Source organism: Lagenorhynchus albirostris, chromosome 6 (assembly GCF_949774975.1).
Source record: "Lagenorhynchus albirostris chromosome 6, mLagAlb1.1, whole genome shotgun sequence".
In the NCBI taxonomy this organism is placed as follows: Eukaryota; Metazoa; Chordata; class Mammalia; order Artiodactyla; family Delphinidae; genus Lagenorhynchus; species Lagenorhynchus albirostris.
Window position 1 is genome coordinate 36,035,485 of NC_083100.1, and position 21,101 is coordinate 36,056,585.

The 21,101-nt window shown below is 40.4% G+C and overlaps 1 protein-coding gene across 1 annotated transcript in view; it reads left to right on the forward strand.

Moving 5' to 3' along the window:
* Nucleotides 1–21,101, forward strand: part of SATB2 (SATB homeobox 2) — a 187,840-nt gene that overhangs the window by 128,421 nt on the left and 38,318 nt on the right. The window contains exons 8-9 of the mRNA XM_060152381.1: nucleotides 2,137–2,349; nucleotides 6,561–6,716. Of these exons, the coding sequence (XP_060008364.1) occupies nucleotides 2,137–2,349; nucleotides 6,561–6,716 (369 nt within the window). The remainder of the gene's footprint in view (nucleotides 1–2,136; nucleotides 2,350–6,560; nucleotides 6,717–21,101) is intronic.

Sequence of the window (21,101 nt, forward strand, 5' to 3'; positions counted from 1 at the left end):
CCCTGCCCTTTCCCCTTTGATAACCATAAGTTTGTTTTCTATGTCTGTGAGTCTGTTTCTGTTTTGTGAATAAGTTCATTTGTATCATATTTTAGATTCTACATATAAGTGATATCATATGGTATTTGTCTTTCTCTGTCAGACTTACTTCACTTAGTATGACAATCTCTAGGTCTATCCATGTTGCTGCAAATGGCATTATTTCATTCTTTTTTATGGCTGTGTAGTATTCCATCGTATATATAGGAAATTGGTATTGATTTTAAATTCACATCCCTCTTGCTTCTGCACACATTAATTTGGAGAATTTTGTCTTAGAAACAAATTTGTTATTAATATTTCAGGTTGCTTAGTCCAAGTGGAAAGTAGGATAACTTAAGGCAGAGCTGACTTTTAATTTCAGAAAGAAAATTAATACTTAGATTGTATAACATTTTCTGGAAGACAAGTGTCTCACTTGTTGCTTCTTTCTGAAAGTATGACAAGAAATCAAGATTTTCTTAGAATCATTTCAGCAGTAGGGTAGTTTTATATACATGCCCTACCTTGACCTTTCCTTGGGCACTCACGCACACAGACACACACTTGTTAACATTTTTTTCTAGCTTCATTGTATGGCATATTATAGTTTCATTTGGAAAGACTTCTCTAATCAAAGTAATGACAACCAAACGGGCAAGAGGTATCAGATGGCATGCCTCTTGTAGGTTCCTTATGGTAAAATTGTCTTACATGATGTTTTGAGTGGTGATTACTCCCGGAAGCTGATAACAGTGTGATACACATTCCTGTAAGTGACATTTGCTCACTATATTATAATGCATTATTTTTTAAAACCGCCTACCTTACCCTGAGGATTTTTGGCCAACTAGAGATGGTATATTTCTTTGGTCTCCAATGCCTATTGGCCTGTTGGCCAAGGACGGCCTATTTAGCCATCTATTACAAATCTGATCGTGTTTCTTTGCATTAATATCCCCTAAGTGGAAATGCCTTTGGCATCTACTTTTACGATTTGGGGTTATCCCCATCTGTTGTAAGATACAGAGGTTAACATCTTAGCTTTTTCTGGGAGATCATCCTAGGCCCTGATCTCGTACTGCCCTGAGAAGGGATGCTAGCTGGGAATGTAAAGTGATGCCTCTGTGATAATCCAACAAGTGCGCAGAATGGAAATGGATCTGCTTTTGCCCCAAGTACTGCCGTGTTCTAACTCAGGTCTCTAGCCTTTTTTTTGCGTCTGTACTACTTTTCTTTAGACTTGTCAACATTTTTCTTTTCTTTGTGAATTCTCTGTCAGCAGAGCAGCACATGAAAACACCAGTTTTTTTATGTAAAGCATTCTATTTGGATGGGTCACACAGTAAGAAAGCATCTGAGCCTATCATGGCATTCCCTGAGGTGCGCTGTGGCCTGTTACCGGATGTGACTCTACTTCCGTTGCTTTAATGGTGGGCTTGGAGCGTCCCCATGAGGGCATCTCATAAAAAGTTGGGGTGCCCTCTGGTACATATGCAAGGAAACCTATTATGTGTGTGGATTGGGAAGTTAATAGAGGCCAAGTTGTAGCCATTTGCTTTGTGTCTTTTTTTTTTCTTCTTGCCATAAGAAACATCTATATTGAAAACAGTGTCCGGTCACACAGAAATTCAGCCAAACTTTTTTTTTTAAGTCGATGTAAATCTCCCATGCTGTTTAAATGTCGGAACTAAATTTACCAAACTTGGCAGATTTGTAAAGCTGAGCAGGACTGCCAAGTGTTCCCAGTTTCAAGCAGAGAGAGTTCTAACAGTTCCTGAAATACTTGTAGGAGGCACCTGGTGGTAATTGCAGTTTCACAATTCTTCTGAGCGCCTACCTTGCTAGCTGGCATCTCCGTACACTGATGATTATTACAGTGATGATAAAGTGTCAGAATAGAATGTCCCAAAATAAGGCACAGCCCCCAGAGAGCAAGCACGTTCCCACCAAATCTTCCTGCTGGAGAACCCGCAGGAATTAGACTGAGGTTCTTGACATCACAGCCAGCTGGTTACACCAAACAGATAAAGGGGAAGAGGGGCGCAATACGGAAACCACACATGCATACCTGCAGATATAACTTGGCCTACTTTTTTTTTTTTTCCATTTAATCAGGGATTGTTGTCTGAGATTCTGCGTAAGGAAGAAGACCCTCGGACAGCATCTCAGTCTCTTTTAGTAAACCTGAGGGCTATGCAGAATTTCCTCAATCTGCCGGAAGTGGAGCGGGACCGCATATACCAGGATGAGAGAGAGCGGAGCATGAACCCCAATGTGAGCATGGTCTCATCGGCCTCCAGCAGTCCCAGCTCCTCCCGAACCCCTCAGGTGAGATATTCGCTCCACTGACTTTTCACTCTTAGCCTTGGAGATATCTTGCCTTCACTGCTACTGTGTTTTCCCTCAAAAACTAAGAGACATAATTCCAAGACTTTTTAATCCACTGAACATGTGGGTCAGAAGATATGAACCTCTGACCATACGCTAGTGGTTATCTTTTTCTATATCATCCATGCCATTTCTGTCCCTTTAAGAAAGTCCCATTCTTCCACATGTGGCAGGAGGGCAGCAGTGGGTGGAAGGGTAAGCACTAGATGTCTACATAACAGCTGTTTGGTTATCAAAGAAGGGGCTAGCGGATTTGTGTTGAAGCTGAGTTTGCAAAACATTGCTTTTCCTTCAATTGTGTATTTATTTGGATGGGGGCAGGGGACAGCTAGCGTAGTCCAAGTTCTGCTTGATGCAACCTGAAAGAGACAAAATCAGGGAGGAACCTGTGTGTGATGGAAGCATGCCAATGCAGCGGCTAGATCCGAATGACTGGGAGCTCATTCAGTGATCCCTTAGAAAATGGTAGTGGAAATGTAGGCCTTAATTATTTTCCTTCCTACAGTGATGTCCACAGGACCCTGACTCAGCTTTCCATCCCTCCTTTCTTCGTACTTTAAAAGCATTCTGTTCTCAGGTCCTCCTGCAGATGCATACATCTAGTTAATGTTGTGTGATTTAAAGATTTTAACTGAAGGGTCAAGGTCTCAAGTCAGCCAAGAGTCATTTCCAATTCAGATCTGAGCCCACTTATTTTTAGCCTACTCCCTACTTCCCCTAAACTTTTATTAATCAACGGATTTATGGTAAAGCCACCCCATTTACTGTTGCTAGCATGGTTGCAGGTTCCTTCTTGAGTGATAGTTTTCAAAAAAATATTTAACAGGTACACATTTGTACAAATCAGAAAAATGGGTACTTTGAAAATAAAGGGTTTTTTTTTTTTTTGCTTAGATACTATAGTTTCGGGTTTAGGAGTTTGTTTTCTGTTAAGTTCTAAGGAACTGATTAAGCAGAATCTTCTAATAGAAATATTTGAGCTTTTTCAAGTATATCCATTTTTTCACACATCTTAACTCTTTTTATATTTTGCACTCTGCAATAGATTTTTTAACTGAAGATAATTTTCTATCATGCACTGCCAAACTGTGATACTTAGACTTCAGTGTTTAGTGAATTATGAATTTTAGTTACTGTTAAACCAAAAATAAGTCTCTTGACTGCTTACTTTGGACCACTGTAACCAAGCTTTTTTATCTTTATTTTTATTTTTTAAAAATTTTGGGGCATACATGTTGAGCTATTGAGTTGGACAAGTTGTTAATTTGCACTAATATTTACTTCTATTAAATTCACCAACATTTTTGCCACTTTTGAAGCCCATTGAATCATTACAGGAGAATCCAGCCATGCTTCATGGCCATTTAATTGGGCAAGTTTTCTCAGAAAATCACTCCTCCTTGTTAGAAAATCACACAGGTCTGTGTGTTTTGTTTTCCACTCCTTCGTAATATTTTTCCAACAAGATTATATCTTAGGCATCTTTTCAAAGACCTGGTAGCTTTCAGAGCCAGACCAACTTACACCACCACACAGTTAAGGTCAGGACCCTGACTCACGACCCTGACTTTGCTTTTTTAAACAGCAAAAAATCCTGTCTAGAAAATTCCTAGATAAAGGTGCCCTTTAGGGACAAGTATACCAGGGAAATTGAACGTTTAATTTCACAGTTTTGAGATTTCTGAAAATAAATGTAAAATGTTTTTCTCAAAATAGTTTTGAGAATACAGTCATGGCACTGACATTTTTACATTGTCTGGAACATTCTTCTTTTTCTGTTGGTTAAACATTGAGAAAGTTACTGAAGACTTTTAAAATATTTCATGATTACCTACTTATCCAAAATTCTTTACAGAACTATCTCAGTAGCAAAGGTCCATAGTACTGTAAGTCTTTCATTGTGCAAATAAATGTCAGAGGGGTACCCACTGATTCAGCCTTTGAGTTGGAGCCAGCAATGCCGGGCACACACACACACAACCTTGCATAGGTCCATGGAGATTATTTTCCAGATCCCGTCAGTACTTTGTTATCAGTTCAAAACAAATTGAAAACTTTTCAAGTTTCAAATTCAACCTCAAGAGCCTCTTCTCATAACCTTCAATTGGCCAGTATTCCTCAATGTACTTAAAAATAACAAAACAACAGTACAAGTATAAGAATAATCATTTATTGAGCACTTATTGTATCAGATATTGCAAACATTTTGCATGAATTGGATCCTCACCATTTTGCACTGTTGTTCTCATTTTACATGAGGTTTACATTTTAGATGAGGAAACTGAGGTTTAGATGGGTTAAATACCTTGTATAAGGTCACACGGCTGAGTGATAGAGCTAGAATTTGAACTCTGGTTATTCTGATTCCAAGGCTGGGCCCCTAACCATATATTTCAGTGCTTTGACTTTAGCCCTCGGTGTTCTAGAGAAGATTTGACCAGTCAGGTGAGATTAGTCAGTGAGGCTAATAAGAAACCTGCCTTGAGAAAGGCAGAAATGGTATGCTAAAATATGCACTTAACAGGAAAAGCACTGAACGTTAATTAGAAGTTTTAAGAAGAAAAGGGAGTTTTCTTGAAAAAGATGAGAGAGGATTGGACTATTGAGGGAATAGCTCAAACTTGAGGGCAAGAAGAAACATGTAAAAACAGCACCAGTACGAATTGGAGGTTTTGGAGGCAGAGTAGCACAGTGATTCCTGAGCCTGTGCTGTGGCGCCTGAGAGACTTGAGTTCAGATCATGGTTATTTCACTTGCTGCTGTTTCCCTTGCTGCCAGCAAGTGAAGTATCCTCTTTTATTTTCAGTTGTCTTCATCTGTAAAGTGAAAATAATAATGTCTAACTCACTGTGTTCTTAAAAGAATAAGATGTGATAACAACAACCAAAAAGCACTTTTTGGAGTGCCTGGCACGTAAAAAGTACTACATCAATTATGCTTATTATTACTTTGCAGTAATTAGAAAATAGTATGAGACAGGGAATTCAAAGGAGAATGGCAAAGGTCACTGAGCGCTCTTAGGAATCAGAGCCTTCCTGGAAACTTAGGACGTAACTCCAGCTTCAAGACACTGTTGAGAATGACCCCATGGTGTCCACCCTGCATGCCATGTCTTTCTCCAAACCTGCATACTGTCAATCCAGCAGGGGAACAACAGCTCAGGACATCCACAAAGGGAACATAGTGGTTTAGGATTCTAGGGCGGGTGGGGATGAAAAGAGAAAACAATCCACTTTAGACCAAATCAGCTGGCCATGCTCAGGAATGCAACGGTTGGGGCAGACTTTTCCCTTTGTCCTGTTGCCCTGGGTTCTGAGAAGGCTGCCCAGCACCCTCTCCTTACACACCAGAGCAAATGCTCTGCAGTCTTTTGGATCAAGTAGATTCAAGCGTTTTAGGGTTATCCTAACCCCAAGAAGTACAGACACCTTCTATATTGTCCTTCATTTGTCTCTGAAACTGATGGGAAATCATTCAATTAAAACGAGCACAGCAGACTACATAAAACCACAATATGAATTTAAGAAAATGAAGACGGCACTTCAGAGGCATTCTGAAGCCTCGTTTTATGAAATGACATTTTGTTTCATTTCCACTGATTTCCTAGGTGAAATTAGGTGACTGTCTGGGTAGCATAATGATGATAATGGTGGGAAACCATACATACTCAAATGACATACGTAAAGCTTTAATAAAGAATGAGAGAGACTCAGGGGAGTGCATTAAATTGAGTAATAATTTATTATTTAGAGACCTCTACCCATTTACTCATTTTTTCTGGAAGAATTGGCTCTTCCTCCAAGGTGTACTATTTTCAGAAAGAAAAAGGTAACTGTGTGTGTGTTCTGCATGCTTGTGTTGCAGGTAGGTGATCGCTTGAGTTTGGTGCCCAGAGTAGCCATCGTACCTGTGAACTGTCTCAGCTACTGTGAGGGAAAGAACAAGGTTGACAGGACTCTGCATGTCCTATAGGAATGCACTGCAATTATTTCCAATCACAATTAACCTGATTAGAATAATGGACAGGAAGTGTCCCTCTGTAGCTAATGCAGTTTGGCATCAGCTGACTGAAATCCTTTGATAATTTCTGCACAGATGGCTGGGCTGAATGCAGCACTTTTTAAATTATTATTTTCATGGTCTCTTGGTAGGCCAAAACCTCGACACCGACAACAGACCTCCCCATTAAGGTGGACGGCGCCAACGTCAACATCACAGCTGCCATTTATGACGAGATCCAACAGGAGATGAAAAGGGCCAAGGTGTCTCAAGCCCTGTTTGCCAAAGTGGCTGCAAATAAAAGTCAGGTGAGTGGTTTTTAAAAGAGCAAAAGCGAGGGCTGTTCTCCTCCTCCCACCAATAAAAATACATCTGTTCCTATAATAATAATAATAACAACAATAATAATAATCCCTAGAGAACCTGTCGTGTTCTGCATTTTGCTCTATGGTTTGCTTTTGTTCCCATCAGAGTTCAAAATAGAGACTAAGTCAAAACCCAGTTTTTTTTTTCTTTTAAAGAATTGTTTTTTCAAAAGGAATCAGCCTTGAATGATTTCCCTCCTAATTCTGAATATTGCTATGCATCCTTTCTTTCTTTCTTTCTTTTTGGTATTTGAGCAAAGCTTAGTGTGTTCAAAACAGCATCTTCCTGAGACCAAGTTTTAGCCAGGTCTCATCACCTCTCTTATTCCCACCAGGGAAATGGATGACTTTGTTATAATCACTGCTTTTCCTCAGCCCCAGAGACACCTTGCAATGTCAGGTGTTTCTTTTATGTATAGAATACAGTTGTTTTTCCAGGAGAAAACACACATCGGGGAGTGCAGAGTGAGTGCTAAAATCTTTAACAGAAAAACATAGACGCTTATCCAGTACAATTTTTCAGAGTGCTGGGATTGTGGGGAATGGAATGCTCCAGGGAAAAGGGTAGACAGATGCTTAGGTTTTTTATTTCTGAAAGCAGAAACAGTTGATGGGATCTACTCTGTTTCAATTCATTTAAAGGGACAACTACCGCCCTATCCTAGAATGGGTTAGGTTGAGGCGCCTACTTATTTATCCCTGGGTTGAACAATTACCCAAATGCAGGGTAGAGGAAACAAAAGTTAGTTAAAGCTTAATTTTGAGAGTCCTTTGATTCTGAGCTTGATTTCCTCTGTGGCCTTGCATGACAAATGTTTTCGTCCCTACATATGTAAATGGTAAAATGGTCCACCATCTCCCTAACAAATCTTCTGTTGTGTGCTATAAAGGAAGGAAGTTACTGAATATTGTATTAAGCAAGGTGGTTTTTAATGAAAATTAAGTTTTTAAAATGATAGTCAGTTGCTATATTTATACTAATTATATGGTTTTGGGAATAGCCTTTTTTTCCTGTGGTTTTGCAGTAACCTGACTTAAGTTATTTTTCAGATGTTAATAAAGGGAGAGCAGTAGAATATCCAGCAATTTCGAAGAGGATTGAAATATTGGTTTCCCATTTCAATTTTGATGTAGTAATCTTTCCAGATTATTCTTTCTCTCACAATGAAGTCATTGAAATACAGTTTGCTAAGATATAATGTCCAACCATAGTATGAAATACATGAAAAGAAAATACCATAGAGCTTTCTTAAACTGTTAAATGCATAAAATCCCGTGTACCACATGGCAAAATATAATGAGAGTTGGAGCTGTTAAACGAATAAAGCTGTTAAATGCATAATGCCACTTGGCAAAACTACTGTGCATTTAATGGTTTTCCACTGTGTAATAAAGGACATATGTGGTAAATGTGCAGTAAGTATAAAGCTACACAATTGATTCTGCAAACCTGCCCCTTAGTTGTGACTTGACATAAATATCAAAGCTTCACTCAGTCCTCCTTTTATAAGCAGCTTTCAAGAAAATCTGAAGGCCACAGTCTGAGAACTTGACTCAGAATGCTTGTAATCTTCCTGTTGACTTGGCACTATTGCTTCTGGAAATAGTGATGCCTCCAGCCTCCCCAAGTAATTCAGGTGGCTGATTGAAAAGTGTGCTTGCCAGTTGGACAGACTTAGCTCTCCCAATTTTTGTTGCCTCCTGAAGAACTCAGTAGCCCTGTTTTTGCCGAATCTGGAGGAAAACATAGTACTAGGAATTAATATGCTAAAGGATGAGATTGAGCCTAAATGGGAATAAGATGCTTTGTTTTTCTTTTTTCCTTTGGGACAATGATTTCATTCTCATTTATGAATAGGGAACTTTATTTGTAAGTAGCTGACTAGATTTGCAAATCAGGCATTAAGTTTTTTAAAAATGGCATTGCCAAGCAAAATGAACTTAACTGACAGTTTCAAAGGCAATTTAACATAAGTTATTCACTCTACTTTGTAAGCACTACCAGCATTTGCTTGATAAAAAGCATACTTAGTGAAATCAATTGATGTGGTACTTTGCACATGTATTTGGTGTGTATCCATAAGATGTGTGTGTGTGTGTGTGTGTGTGTGTGTATGGAGTGGCTGAGAAGGCAGACGAAGAGCAAGGGCGCTCCATTCTCTTGGAGGTGAAATTAGGAGAACCTTTAACAGGAACTCTTGTGAACTGTAGTGGGTTTGGAGCCTGGGAGGCCCAGTTCAAACATATATAGTAACCCCTCCCCTTCCATTTTAAATGTCTTTTAAAATAGAAAGGAAACCCTCATAAAATCTCATTCACTGCATGGTGTGAATTACTGTCACCATATTAAGAATAATACCTAACACTGCCTGTGTGTTAGGCACGCTTTGAATGAAGAGTAGGAAAAAGGGAGGACATTTTTAGAGATTAAGGGTGGTGGGCCAAGATGGTCCTTGAGGGCTGTAAGTGTTTAGGGAACAGGCACAGTTGGAGGAGGGGTTCAGAAAAGGAACGGAAAGAGTGACAAACGTTTGCAATTTTGCCTGTGGTCCTGTTGGGGAAAATAGTATTACTGGAAAGTGTGTGTTTTCTTAGTGGGTGGGTTACATCAGGGCGCATTTGTAGGGTCGTAGACCACCTGTTCCTTTAATTGGGCTTCAGCTCCTTTGTCATGGCCAGGCCAGTCCATCATCTGATTCCATTGAGTGCCTCCTATCTGACCCTTGCCCCTTTCTTCATGGGAGAGAAGTCAAAAAAGTAAAGCAGGGGTAAAAATAAGAGGGAAAAGTATGCTTATGCACATTTCACCTTTTACTTTTGCTTCATTTTCAATTTAGGATCAATTTTAGGTGGGGTGTGTGTGTGTGTGTGTGTTCTGAAGACTGTTTTCCTTTTCTTTCTGCAGAATGTTCAGATTATTGGTCTTCATGGGATAGGATGTACTATGGTCCATGGTTGATCTCTGTGAACTAGGAGTGGGAGTCCTCAGTAGGAGCCATAGTGCAAAGGCATATGGCATTTTCTACACACCTTCAGTATGGCCCTTACATACAAAGGGCCTCCAGGGAATGAGTGCCCCAGCATGCAATTGAAGTGGCTGTGGGAACTCCTTGTCCCTTGATAGCTTCTTGTAATCTCCCTGTCCCTCTTACTCAAATTCTGTAGGGTTACTTTCCCCTTTCCTCCCCAACTGCAGCTTATCAAATGTGATCTGGGCAGTGGAAATCCAGTAGGGAGCAAACACAGTGACCGTGGGCACCCTCACTGCAGTCCTCCAGGGCCGGCCGTCAGTTGCCCCCTTCCCCAGACATTAATTCATGGTTTCTCTCCTGCCTTCTTCTCTTTTTTATATAGTTCACAGTATTCAGCTCATGGAATGCTGAGGATCACCCTAGGCTGGTTTTCTTTTGGAAAGAGAGTGAAACTTCCTTTGTTATTTGTATACCCAAAGATCCAACTCTACATATATGACTGTCTTTTCCTACTAGGTTTGGGTGAAAACAGAGTAGGTAGAGGAATGGGAAGGGGCTTATTTTAATCCCTGTTCTACCTTGCCCCCATTAAAAAAATAAAACGAACAAAAATGTTAGAAGGGCACTGGGTTTGCTTTCTTTTTTCTTTTCTTGCTTCCTTTTTTTTTTTTTTTTGGCGGGTGTGGGGTGTTGCTTTCTATATTAGGAAGGTAGAGAGAATCTGAGACATTGCAAGAAGGAGAAATAGACAACCTGGTTGTAAAGCTCAGTTGGTGGTAATGAAAGGGCCAACCCCAGAGTCTTCTGGGATAAAAGAAAGGGAGTGATCTGGGAATAAATGGACCCAGAGGGGTCTCTGATGAGATGACATTGGAGATGCCCTCATCTCCACCAAGATTTAAAGACCCCTGCCCATCCTCCAGTTCTGCTGCCTGCCGTGCACACCTTCCCAGGCCCACAGGTTGCAGGAGCTACCACTGGGACCAGGAATGGGGCGGGGTCCTCACTCCTACTACAGAAGAGGGAGGGAGGCGCAATTGTGATCCCACTGCATCTGGGCAGAAGGAGTTTCTGGCCTTCAGTATACAATTCTGAAATCATTTCCTCCATAGAAGCTGTGTTCTTCATGGTGACTGGATTTCAATGTGTTCTAGGCTTTACGTACGTTAGGATTAAATAGATTTTGTGTCCTGACTGGCCTTTATTCCTTATCACTGTCTCACCAAAAAAAAAAAAAAAAAAATTCTGTGTTCTCACCTACTGACTTAACAAGTTATAATCCTAAACAGAAGGCTTCTTAAGCTTTAGATGTAGATTACAAACTCAGATTTTATGGACATTCTTCTTTATTGTAAAATATCTCCTTACAGATGATCTACTTTGCTTAACAGGCTAAATGATTTAAAATATACAGGTCTTTCAGACATAGAGAATGGACTTCAGGACATGGGGAGCGGGAAGGGGAAGCTGGGATGAAGTGAGAGAGTGGCATGGACATATATACACTACCAAATGTAAAATAGACAGCTAGTAGGAAGCAGCTGCATAGCACAGGGAGATCAGCTCGGTGCTTTGTGACCACCTAGAGGGGTGGGATAGGGAGGGTGGGAGGGAGACGCAAGAGGGAGGAGATTTGGGGATATATGTATGTGTATAGCTGATTCATTTTGTTTTAAAGCAGAAACTAACACCATTGTAAAGCAATGACACTCCAGTGAAGATGTTAAATAAATAAATAAATAAACTAGAAAAAAATATATACAGGTCTTCATGGCAGATCCTTTTATAAGCAAAAATAAAGACAGACAGCTGTACATAAAGAAAAATAATTGGTATATTATTTGGTATCTTTCCTTCCTTTTATCGCTCTTTGCTATTGGAGTTTATATCACATTCAGTATATGTGCTAACATATTTTTTTCATTCAATCATGGGTTACTATATTAATCTTTGCTTTTGTGTCTCTTCTTAAAAATATCCCAAGCACAAGTTAGTTGTACATATTTCCTTTTTAAAGAAATAGCTTCTATTTTATGATTACTTAAGTAAAACATCCTCGTTTTATTTTGTATTTTTTATTTTTAATTCTCAAAGGCATTTCTTTTCTTCTTTAATGTTATTTATTTTGAATAGGTAGCATATGTTCATTGTACAAGCTTCAAAAAGAAACAGAAGCGTATACAGTGAATAGTTTTCCTCCATCCCTCACCCCCTTAGCCATCCTTAGAGGCAGCCACTGCTAACATTTCTCCTCTATCTTTGGAAACACAAATGTATATACTTTTTTTGTCCCTATGCACAAATGACTAGCATACTTTACATGTGATTCTGCTTGATTTTTTTCTTATAAATCTCAACGATCTTGCCACATCAGCACACAGAGCCCCTTCTTCTTTTAAGCTGCTGTATAGTATTCAATGGAATGGATGCACCATGATTTATTTGACTCTCTTCCTTTGATGGATATGTAAATCGTTTCCAATCCTTCCACATGAAAAATGATGGTGTTTACATTCCAATTGACCTCCTTGCCAGCAATGCCCAAGGGTCCCAGCCCCTATACCCTCACCTAAGACATTTTAAATGACTCAGCTGACTACAGTTTTGGCAAATATAAAACATTTACAATAAACAAAAACGAAACAAAACAAAACCCTGAACAACTGGAACCTCCCGCGTCTCCTTCTCCCATGAGTTGGGCCCCTGAAAGTGAAGCTAGGGCTCCCGCAGGCAGGTCCCGAGCTAGTGGTCTGGTCTGGCTCCCCTGCATGTGCAGCGGCATCTGGGGATGGAGCCGCACACCACCCTACTGCGCTCCTCCCGGGGCCCACCTCCCCTCTGGGGCCTGTGGGCCCATGCAAGCGCTGCAGAGGCCCATCACGCTGAGTGCCACCTGCCATTTGTGGGGCGGCAGGTGACAGGAAGAGACCGCGCAGCCCCGAACTGTCACCCGCATGCCCCAGCTTCATTTTTAAAAATGTAGAAAATGAAGAAAAGCGTAAAGGCAAAAACATGAATCACCCATAATTCCACCATCCAGAGATAGTTGCCATTAACCTGTTAGAGTCTTCTAATGTGTAAGTGTGGGTTTGCACATGTGTGTTTATATCCTAGTTGGGATCACACTGTAATAAGACAAGTTAAAACTATAATTTTCTTAAGGTCAACTTTTCATGTGGGAGAGTAAATTTATGAATTATAAAATACCTTGTTTCATTATTTTGTTTCTTAGCCTTTAGAAACTATTGCCCAAGGATCGGTTCTGCCACTTTGCACAAAATATGGTTTGACAGTTCCCTTATTTATTAAGCTCTCTTTATGGAGATGGCTTTATTGGGGCTGGGATTGCTCGGGCTGTTGGAAGTAAATGTTTGATTACCCCAATCTCTGGTATAAAAAGTGACAGGAAAAACTGGCCGTATGATGCCCGTTGGTGATGAGCTGGTGGTCTAAGTCTCGCTCGCAGTGCTTTTGCTTTTGTCGTCTTGTCTTCAGTGTGTAAGGCAGACTAAAATGAGGCATGTGGCCTTGACTGAGTAGCTGCCCCTTGCTGCTGGGCAGGTTTCTTTGGAACACATTTTGACAACCTATCAAAAAGCAGTTTCTACTCTTGTCAACTGGGGCATGTATACTACAATGTCAGGTCTGTCCACCAAATTCAAATGAAAAAAAATTAATATATTTACACTGCACTTTTTTTTTTTTTTTTTTTTTTTTTTTGTGGTACGCGGGCCTCTCACTGTTGTGGCCTCTTCCGCTGCGGAGCACAGGCTCCGGATGCGCAGGCTCAGCAGCCATGGCTCACAGGCCTAGCCGCTCCGCAGCATGTGGGATCTTCCTGGACCGGGGCACGAACCCGTGTCCCCTGCATTGGCAGGCGGACTCTCAACCACTACGCCACCAGGGAAACCCTACAGTTACCATTTTTAAAAAACTATTATACCAAGTAGTGAAGAAATTAGGCTTCTCAATATTCTTAAATGCCAAACTAAGTGGGCAGTCAACACAGTGATGCCCAAGCGTCAAGTTGAACCCTTCACTTTCTTCCTTTATCCCTCAGCATAATTCAAAGGATTAGATTCTTTTGAGAAGTGATCAGCAGAAATTCCTGCAAGATCTCAGTTTTTACATCAGTCTTATAATGAGGAATTGGGTTCTTTTTACCACTCCTGCAATTAATTATGTTAACGTTTCATGCCCTAAAACTAGCCTTTATGGGAACCCATAATTAGATATCAATGAAGGTTAATTACAGTTTGTATGCAGCTCATAAAATGTCATATACCTTTATCCATTGCTAAAGTTTCTGTACTGGTTTTAAGCACATTTTTATGTACTGCAGAAACCCTTGAGTTGCATTATTTTGCCTGTTCATGACATGGCACCTTTAGGAACTTGCATTTGACTTTGAAGCAAATCAGGTTGACATATTAAAAGCCATCTTTCTGAACTCTCCAGCCCTCTTTCAAAGATGACATTGAGTTAAACCATGGTTCTTACAGTTGGAGAATGTTGGTGCCTGTGAGTGGTTCCTCCTGTTTTGCTGTAGAGACCGTTTAATCATCTTGCTTGGGACTTCCCTGGTGGCGCAGTGGTTAAGAATCCGCCTGCCAATTCAGGGGATGCGGGTTTGATCCTGGTCCCGGAAGATCCCACATGCTGCAGAGCAAATAAGCCCGTGTGCCACAACTACTGCGCTTGTGCTCTAGAGCCCATAAGCCACAACTACTGAGCCTGTGTGCTGAAACTACTGAAGCCCGCGCGCCTAGGGCCCGTGCCCCGCAACAAGAGAAGCCACTGCAATGAGAAGCCTGCGCACCGCAACCAAGAATAGCCCCGGTTCGCCGCAACTAGAGAAAGCCCGCGTGCAGCAACAAAGACCCAACGCAGCCAAAACAAAAAAAGATCATCTTGGGCTTCCCTGGAGGCACAGTGGTTGAGAGTCCGCCTGCTGATGCAGGGAACACGGGTTCGTGCCCCGGTCTGGGAAGATCCCACATGCCGCGGAGTGGCTGGGCCCATGAGCCATGGCCGCTGAGCCTGCGCGTCCGGAGCCTGTGCTCCGCAACGGGAGAGGCCGCAACAGTGAGAGGCCCGTATACCGGAAAAAAAAAAAAAAAAAAGATCATCTTGCTTTCACAGGGCCAAGACTAGGATTAGGCATGTAGGCTTGCTAGGTCTCGGGTGCAAAATTCAAGGAGGCACACACTTTCAGAGTCACATTCCTTAAATTTTGCACAGTAGTCGCTTGCTTGCCTCACTCTAGTCCCAGCCCTGATCTTTCAAACAAGTCTTATGCCTGGTTTTCTGCTGTGTCTGCTTTCTTTCCCCCCTGCACTTACGAGTTTTTGAGGCAGTGTGCATAATATGTAGGGGTTTTTTTGTTTGTTTTTTTTGCGGTACGCGGGCCTCTCACTGTTGTGGCCTCTCCCGTTGCGGAGCACAGGCTCCGGACGTGCAGGCTCATTGGCCGTGGCTCATGGGCCCAGCTGCTCCGCGGCATGTGGGATCTTCCCAGACCGGGGCACGATCCCGTGTCCCCTGCATCGGCAGGGAAACTCCTAACCACTGCGCCACCAGGGAAGCCCTCATAATATGTAGTTTTGTATCATAGGTATGCTAGAATTTGGACCTGAAGTCAGGGACTAGAAATGTGTCGGTTGTTTTCTCCTTGATATTTTAGTCTAGTACATTTTGCTGTTAATATCTTTCTAGTATTTAAGTGGAGAAGACTCCAGATTCATTCTTTTTGACAGATAAGGATGTTTTTTTTCAGGTACATGTTCCCATCTATGTGTATATGTATGTGTGTACATACTTATATAAAGTCATACTAAATCTCTGTCCTGTTATATAGCTATGTATATCCCGTATTTCTACGGTAAGGAAGGCAACAAGATTTTATGAAATCCCCTCTTGACTTGGGCCCTTTATAACAGAGGTTAAGGAGTTGTTCAGAAATAAAATTTTCATTACTCTCAATTACAGATTCACTCTTTGCAAACACATCCATAGAAATGTGAGACACATGCCCAGAGACAGCTGAAAATTAGTCCCCATGAAAATACAGTTTAGAACTTAGTGTACAATTTTGAGAAATAAAAAGAGAAGCAGATCATTTTTACTTATTACATTCAAGGTATAAAATAATTAACCTTGAACTGTAACCAAATGCTCAGCACAAATCTTTTTTCAGATGTAGATGACCTCCTTGTCAGGGATTCATTGAAGCCCTTGACAAGTCTCCCTTGCAGTTTAGCCTTTTATCCATTTCAGTTTTCTTGATTAGGTTATCTTGAATCATTAGGGGGTTTATTTATTTTAATAGACACTTATTGGATTCATGAAAGGAGAATTCGGTGACTAAGAAACAAGAGCTGAATATTATCTGGCTCATTTCACACTTCAGAAGAGTCTCAACCAGCTGAAGAGAAACTCTTTCACAGTTACAAAAGTTTGTTTGGGGACTTTATGTGCTTCCGTTTAGAAAGTGAACTGCCTGTAGTTAATAATATGAATTTTCATTTGAGTCGCTCAGAAAACATTCCCTTTTGGTTACATATGCTGACATTTTCTGTATTGAAGATGTGGGTGAGTAAATGGCCTTTTACATTTCTGTTGCAAGAAGCCTTGTGTCATTCTCCTGAAGAACTGTTCATTTGCCGGCTTATTCATTCTTTGGGGTTCCTAGATGGGCAAAGGGGGAAGGGGATTCTTACTATTTCTAGATTGAGTTCACTCGTCAGCTCTGTGATAGGTACATCAGGGGGCCCAGTAACGACTGTGACAAGGCCTTCCCTTCAAGGCCAGTACAACCTTACTTAACAGGAACAAACGTATTTACTACATCTCTTTTTGGAGATCAGAGCAGACTGTGAACTTGCATTTGTTTCTTAGCAAGTCCTGGTTTGTATTCGTTTTGAAATATTATAAAAACTAGGAAATTTGTCAGTAACACAGAACTTAATTTTGTTTTTAAAGGAAAAAATATGGGAACAGGGACATGTTGGAGTTATTACCTGTGTCCTGGGGTAGGAAAACAAGCAACTTAGTACACAATGAAATTTCAGTACCACGGACAGGAACCCCACTCTTTCCATCTCCTTCCCCTCCCCCATCACTTAAACCTAAGGCTTGGAGCTAGGATTCAAGCCCATATCTGATGGGCTCCAAATTCAGACCCTGGGCTGTATTATTGTTTTCTGAAAGACCTCCTTGTTCATTTGAATAGTCTCAGCGTTTGGTATGTAGTTTGGAGAATACGTCACTCATTTATTATCAACTTGAGTTTTTACACCTTTCAATATTTTTATAAGTGTAATAGATATTGTCCTTCCTCATTCATTTTCAATGTGAGAGAGCTTTACAAATTCTCATTTGAACAACAGCAGCATACACATGCACACACACATACACGAAAATGGTTAAAATGATGAGAATAGATTTTTTTAAATGATTGATATAGTTTGGTACTTATGAATATGTCATTTTTTTAAGAATGAAAACTTCTGGAAGATGAAGCTTACCAAGTATGTAATTTACCACTAGCAGGCCGCTGTGGGCCTTCATTGATACCCAGCAACATGATTTCACTATGAAAAAAAAAGATATCTAGGCTAGGGTAAGTGGTGTTCGTGACTTTATCATAGTCCTTTCTCCAAGAACTTCTTGTTAAAAAAGAAGGAAGGAAGGAAAGTAGGAAGGGAAAGGAAAGAAGAAAGAAAAGAATTCTTTGTCATGTCAGTTTAAAAGCCTTCAATGACTCCCACGGCCCATAGGACTAACATGAAATTTCTTTGCATGGTATTCTCTATGACCTGACCCCCACCTCCATTTCTAGACTGTGCCTTAGCCACACAAAGTTGTTTCTGATTCCTTGAATGTGATAATTTTATAAGCCCCTGCATTTGCTGATAATGTTATCTCTGCTTGGAATGTGATTCCAGTCACTTCCTCTCCCCACCTGGTGAAATTCATCTTTATCTTTCAAGGCCCACCTTATGAGTCCTGTTCTCTGTGATCACATATTCCCTGAACTTCATGGTCAGAATTACCTAATTACCCTTTGGTGATCTCAGCTAACCTTTTAAGTAAAAAGCATGGCCCACAGTAGATGGGTGATCAGTACAAGCTTATAAACTAATGTTCTGAGAGACCTCTGTCACTGTTTGCATTTATATACCGTGGTAAATTGGATCACCCTCTTTTCTTTATCTTATTCTTGCATTAGAGATGGGGGAAAAAGAGCCCTCAGAATGTTGACAGGGTTGCTTTTGAAAACTAGTGCTCTCCCCCAACGCTAACTCTTTTAATTTGAGGCCATGAAACATTCGTCTAGGCTAATTTCTGTGCACTCTAATAATTTCAATTCAATCTGTTGAGCATTTATTGAACATCTATTATGTGCAAGAAACTATACCCTGGTCTGAAAATGCTGAAGTGGGTAAGAAACCAACAATTTCCATCCACCCCCATTAAGAAGCTGACTGTTCTGATAGGGGTGCAGACATGCCCAGCAGTAACAAAATAATCATCAAATTGTGAAAAGGTATAAGCAACATGCTTTCAAATTATGCAGGGATGAGTAAGCAATTCTTACAAGAGATCAGGTGAGACCATGTCAGCTGAACCTTGAAGTACAACTTCTCATAGCGGGGGTAGAGGGTTGAGTGAGATTTTCCAGGAAAGGGAGTAACATAAGCAAAAGCATGAAGATGGGAATATACCAAGCCTATTCAGGGACTGCGAGTAATTCACAGTGGCCAGAGGACAAGGTCCATGGGGAAATTGAGGGGAGATGAGACCATGAAGGAAAAACAGGAGCAAATTGTGGTTCTTATTGTTGCCTCTTCTAATGCTCTTGAATTGTGAACTAGAGGTGTCTCATTTAAGTAAATCCTCAATAAAACTATCAGTTTACTAAAAGATAAACTATGGGGTTATTATTCATCTTTCAAGAAGAAATAATGATACCTTTCTTCAAGTAGTAAGGATTCCTAATACATTTACAACATTATTTGCTTTGTAAATTTAGATTGATGTACAACTTTGTAGGAACATGTGGATTGTAAACAAAATATATCTTGACTGGTGTGAGTGTCACCTCATCTGCATAGTTGGGCAGAGGTGGTCAGAGTTGTTTTTTCTACTGAGGGAAATATATTTGTTTAAGAGACTGATGAGATGACTAAAATGAGATGTTAATAGGTATTATTTGCTTATGCCCTGAATGCTGGGAACGCTTTATCCATTGATCACAGGGATGTAGCCTTTGAATTTACGTTCTTTCTCTGGGTTCAGATTTTGAAGGTAAAGGTGTTTTAATCATAAATTCCTTAGCATTATTATACTTAGGTTCCAGGTACATTTTCCTATGTAAGTTCCAGGTAGTCTCTGTATTTTTTTTAACTTTTTATTTTGAACACATTTTAGACTCACAGATTTTGGAAAATAGTACAGTTTCCATATATTTCTCACCTAGCTTCCCCTACTGTAACAGCTACATCACCATAGTGCAATGCTCAAAACCAGGAAGTTAGCATTGTTTTAATACATTAACTGAACTGAAAACTTTATTCTAATTTCACTAATATTTTTAATTAACATTATACTAAATATTAATAGTATTTCCACTAATGTCCATTTTTTGTGCCAGGATCTCAATCAGGAACCATATTGTGTTTAGTTATTTATCCTTAGTTTTCTGCAGTCTGTGACCATTCTTCAGTCTTTCCTTTTTTTTTTTTTTTTTAAATGATCTTGCCACTTTTAAAGAGTACTTGATTGGTTATTTTGTTGAAAATCTCTCAGTTAGGGTTTTCCATGATTGGACTGAGGTTATGCATTTTGGGCAAGACCTCAGATACTGTGTTGTGTCCTTTGCAGTGAGTCATATCACAGAGTTCATGGTTGTGAATATGTCATCGCTGGTGATGTTGACCTTGATCACTTGACCAAGGTGGTTTTTTGTACTTTGTACTTTGTACTTTGACCCTGATGGCTAATCATTATCTGTTGTTTCTGACAAATAACAAGGTAATAGATCATGGAATGTGGACCTGGAAGGGAACTTAGAGATCATCTTTTGTAAACCCCTTCTTTTATAGTTAAGCTTCCAGAAGATCCAAGAGGGTAACCACTTCTCCAAAGGTCACCCAATAATTTAATGTCAGAGCAGGAACTTAGCAGTTTGGTCTCCAAATTGAATATTCCGTGCTTCTTAGCTGTGCTCCGGCACATGTAACTTACTTAGCCTCAGTTTTCCCGTACTAAAAATGCGAAACTGACGCTGAATATTCAGCCAACCTTTGGTCAAAGCTTACAACCAGACTGAAAGAGAAATCACAGCTAGGTATATACACCACAGCTCCTGGTGCCCGCTTACAAGGCTGGCCAAGGCTGGAATCAGATGAACTTCTGTATCAGCATCTCCGAAATGAAAATAATTCTCCTGGAATGCTCCACATAACACATAGGGAGCAACAACAAAAAAGCTACTTGAGATTTTAACAGAAAAGGGAGATTTGTTTATTAATAATTCATGAGTTCCCATTGAACATGCACGACAGAAACAGTGCTATTCAATAGAGAATACTGTCATCTGTCACTGTTTTATTTGACATTTACACTTTTTTTTTTTTTTTTGCCTGATACTGCAAAACTTTCTTGGATGGCATGCAAAAATTATATAAATGAAAAAAATCCCAGTGTGGGGACTCTTTATCTCTTCTGTGATGGGTTCACTCGGTTACATATGTGTGTGTTCAGGCAATAGCGTGGCACTTTCTGGCACGTTCATTAAGCCACCAAACAAGCTAATAAGAGACACTATTGAGAAAACAGAGATAAGCATCCCAAGTGGGCCGGTGGAAGGATCATGTGAATAAAAAGATGGAGGGTGAGATGGGAAGTGAGGTGGAAGAATAGATTTCCGGGAGATAAGCGTACAGATCCGTGGAGTGAGCAAGTGAGTCAGAGTGAGGGGAAAGCGAATCATGGCTGCCATGAAGAAAACTGACAAAAATACACTGCCACTTCCGATGCAGAATAAATATTTATAGACGGCATCAGAGGAGCTCCACCAGCAGGGAATATCGGCATCTAGTAGAAGAGCAAGTTAGACTTAGGAGCACCTTGCAGTTTTGTGCCACCGTAAGGCTCTTGACAATGTTTCTGCTCCGTAGGTTAGTTATTATTTATAAAAATCACAGAACCAGCTGATACATTCATAAGCTAATTATTGAAGCAGCTGGGTACACATGGTGCAATATGTCCAAGGCTGTGAAGTATCACAGATTTCTTGGGGCCTGCTGTGGTGAGGGTGCGCTGTTGAAGGCTCCATCCCTTAATCTGATCA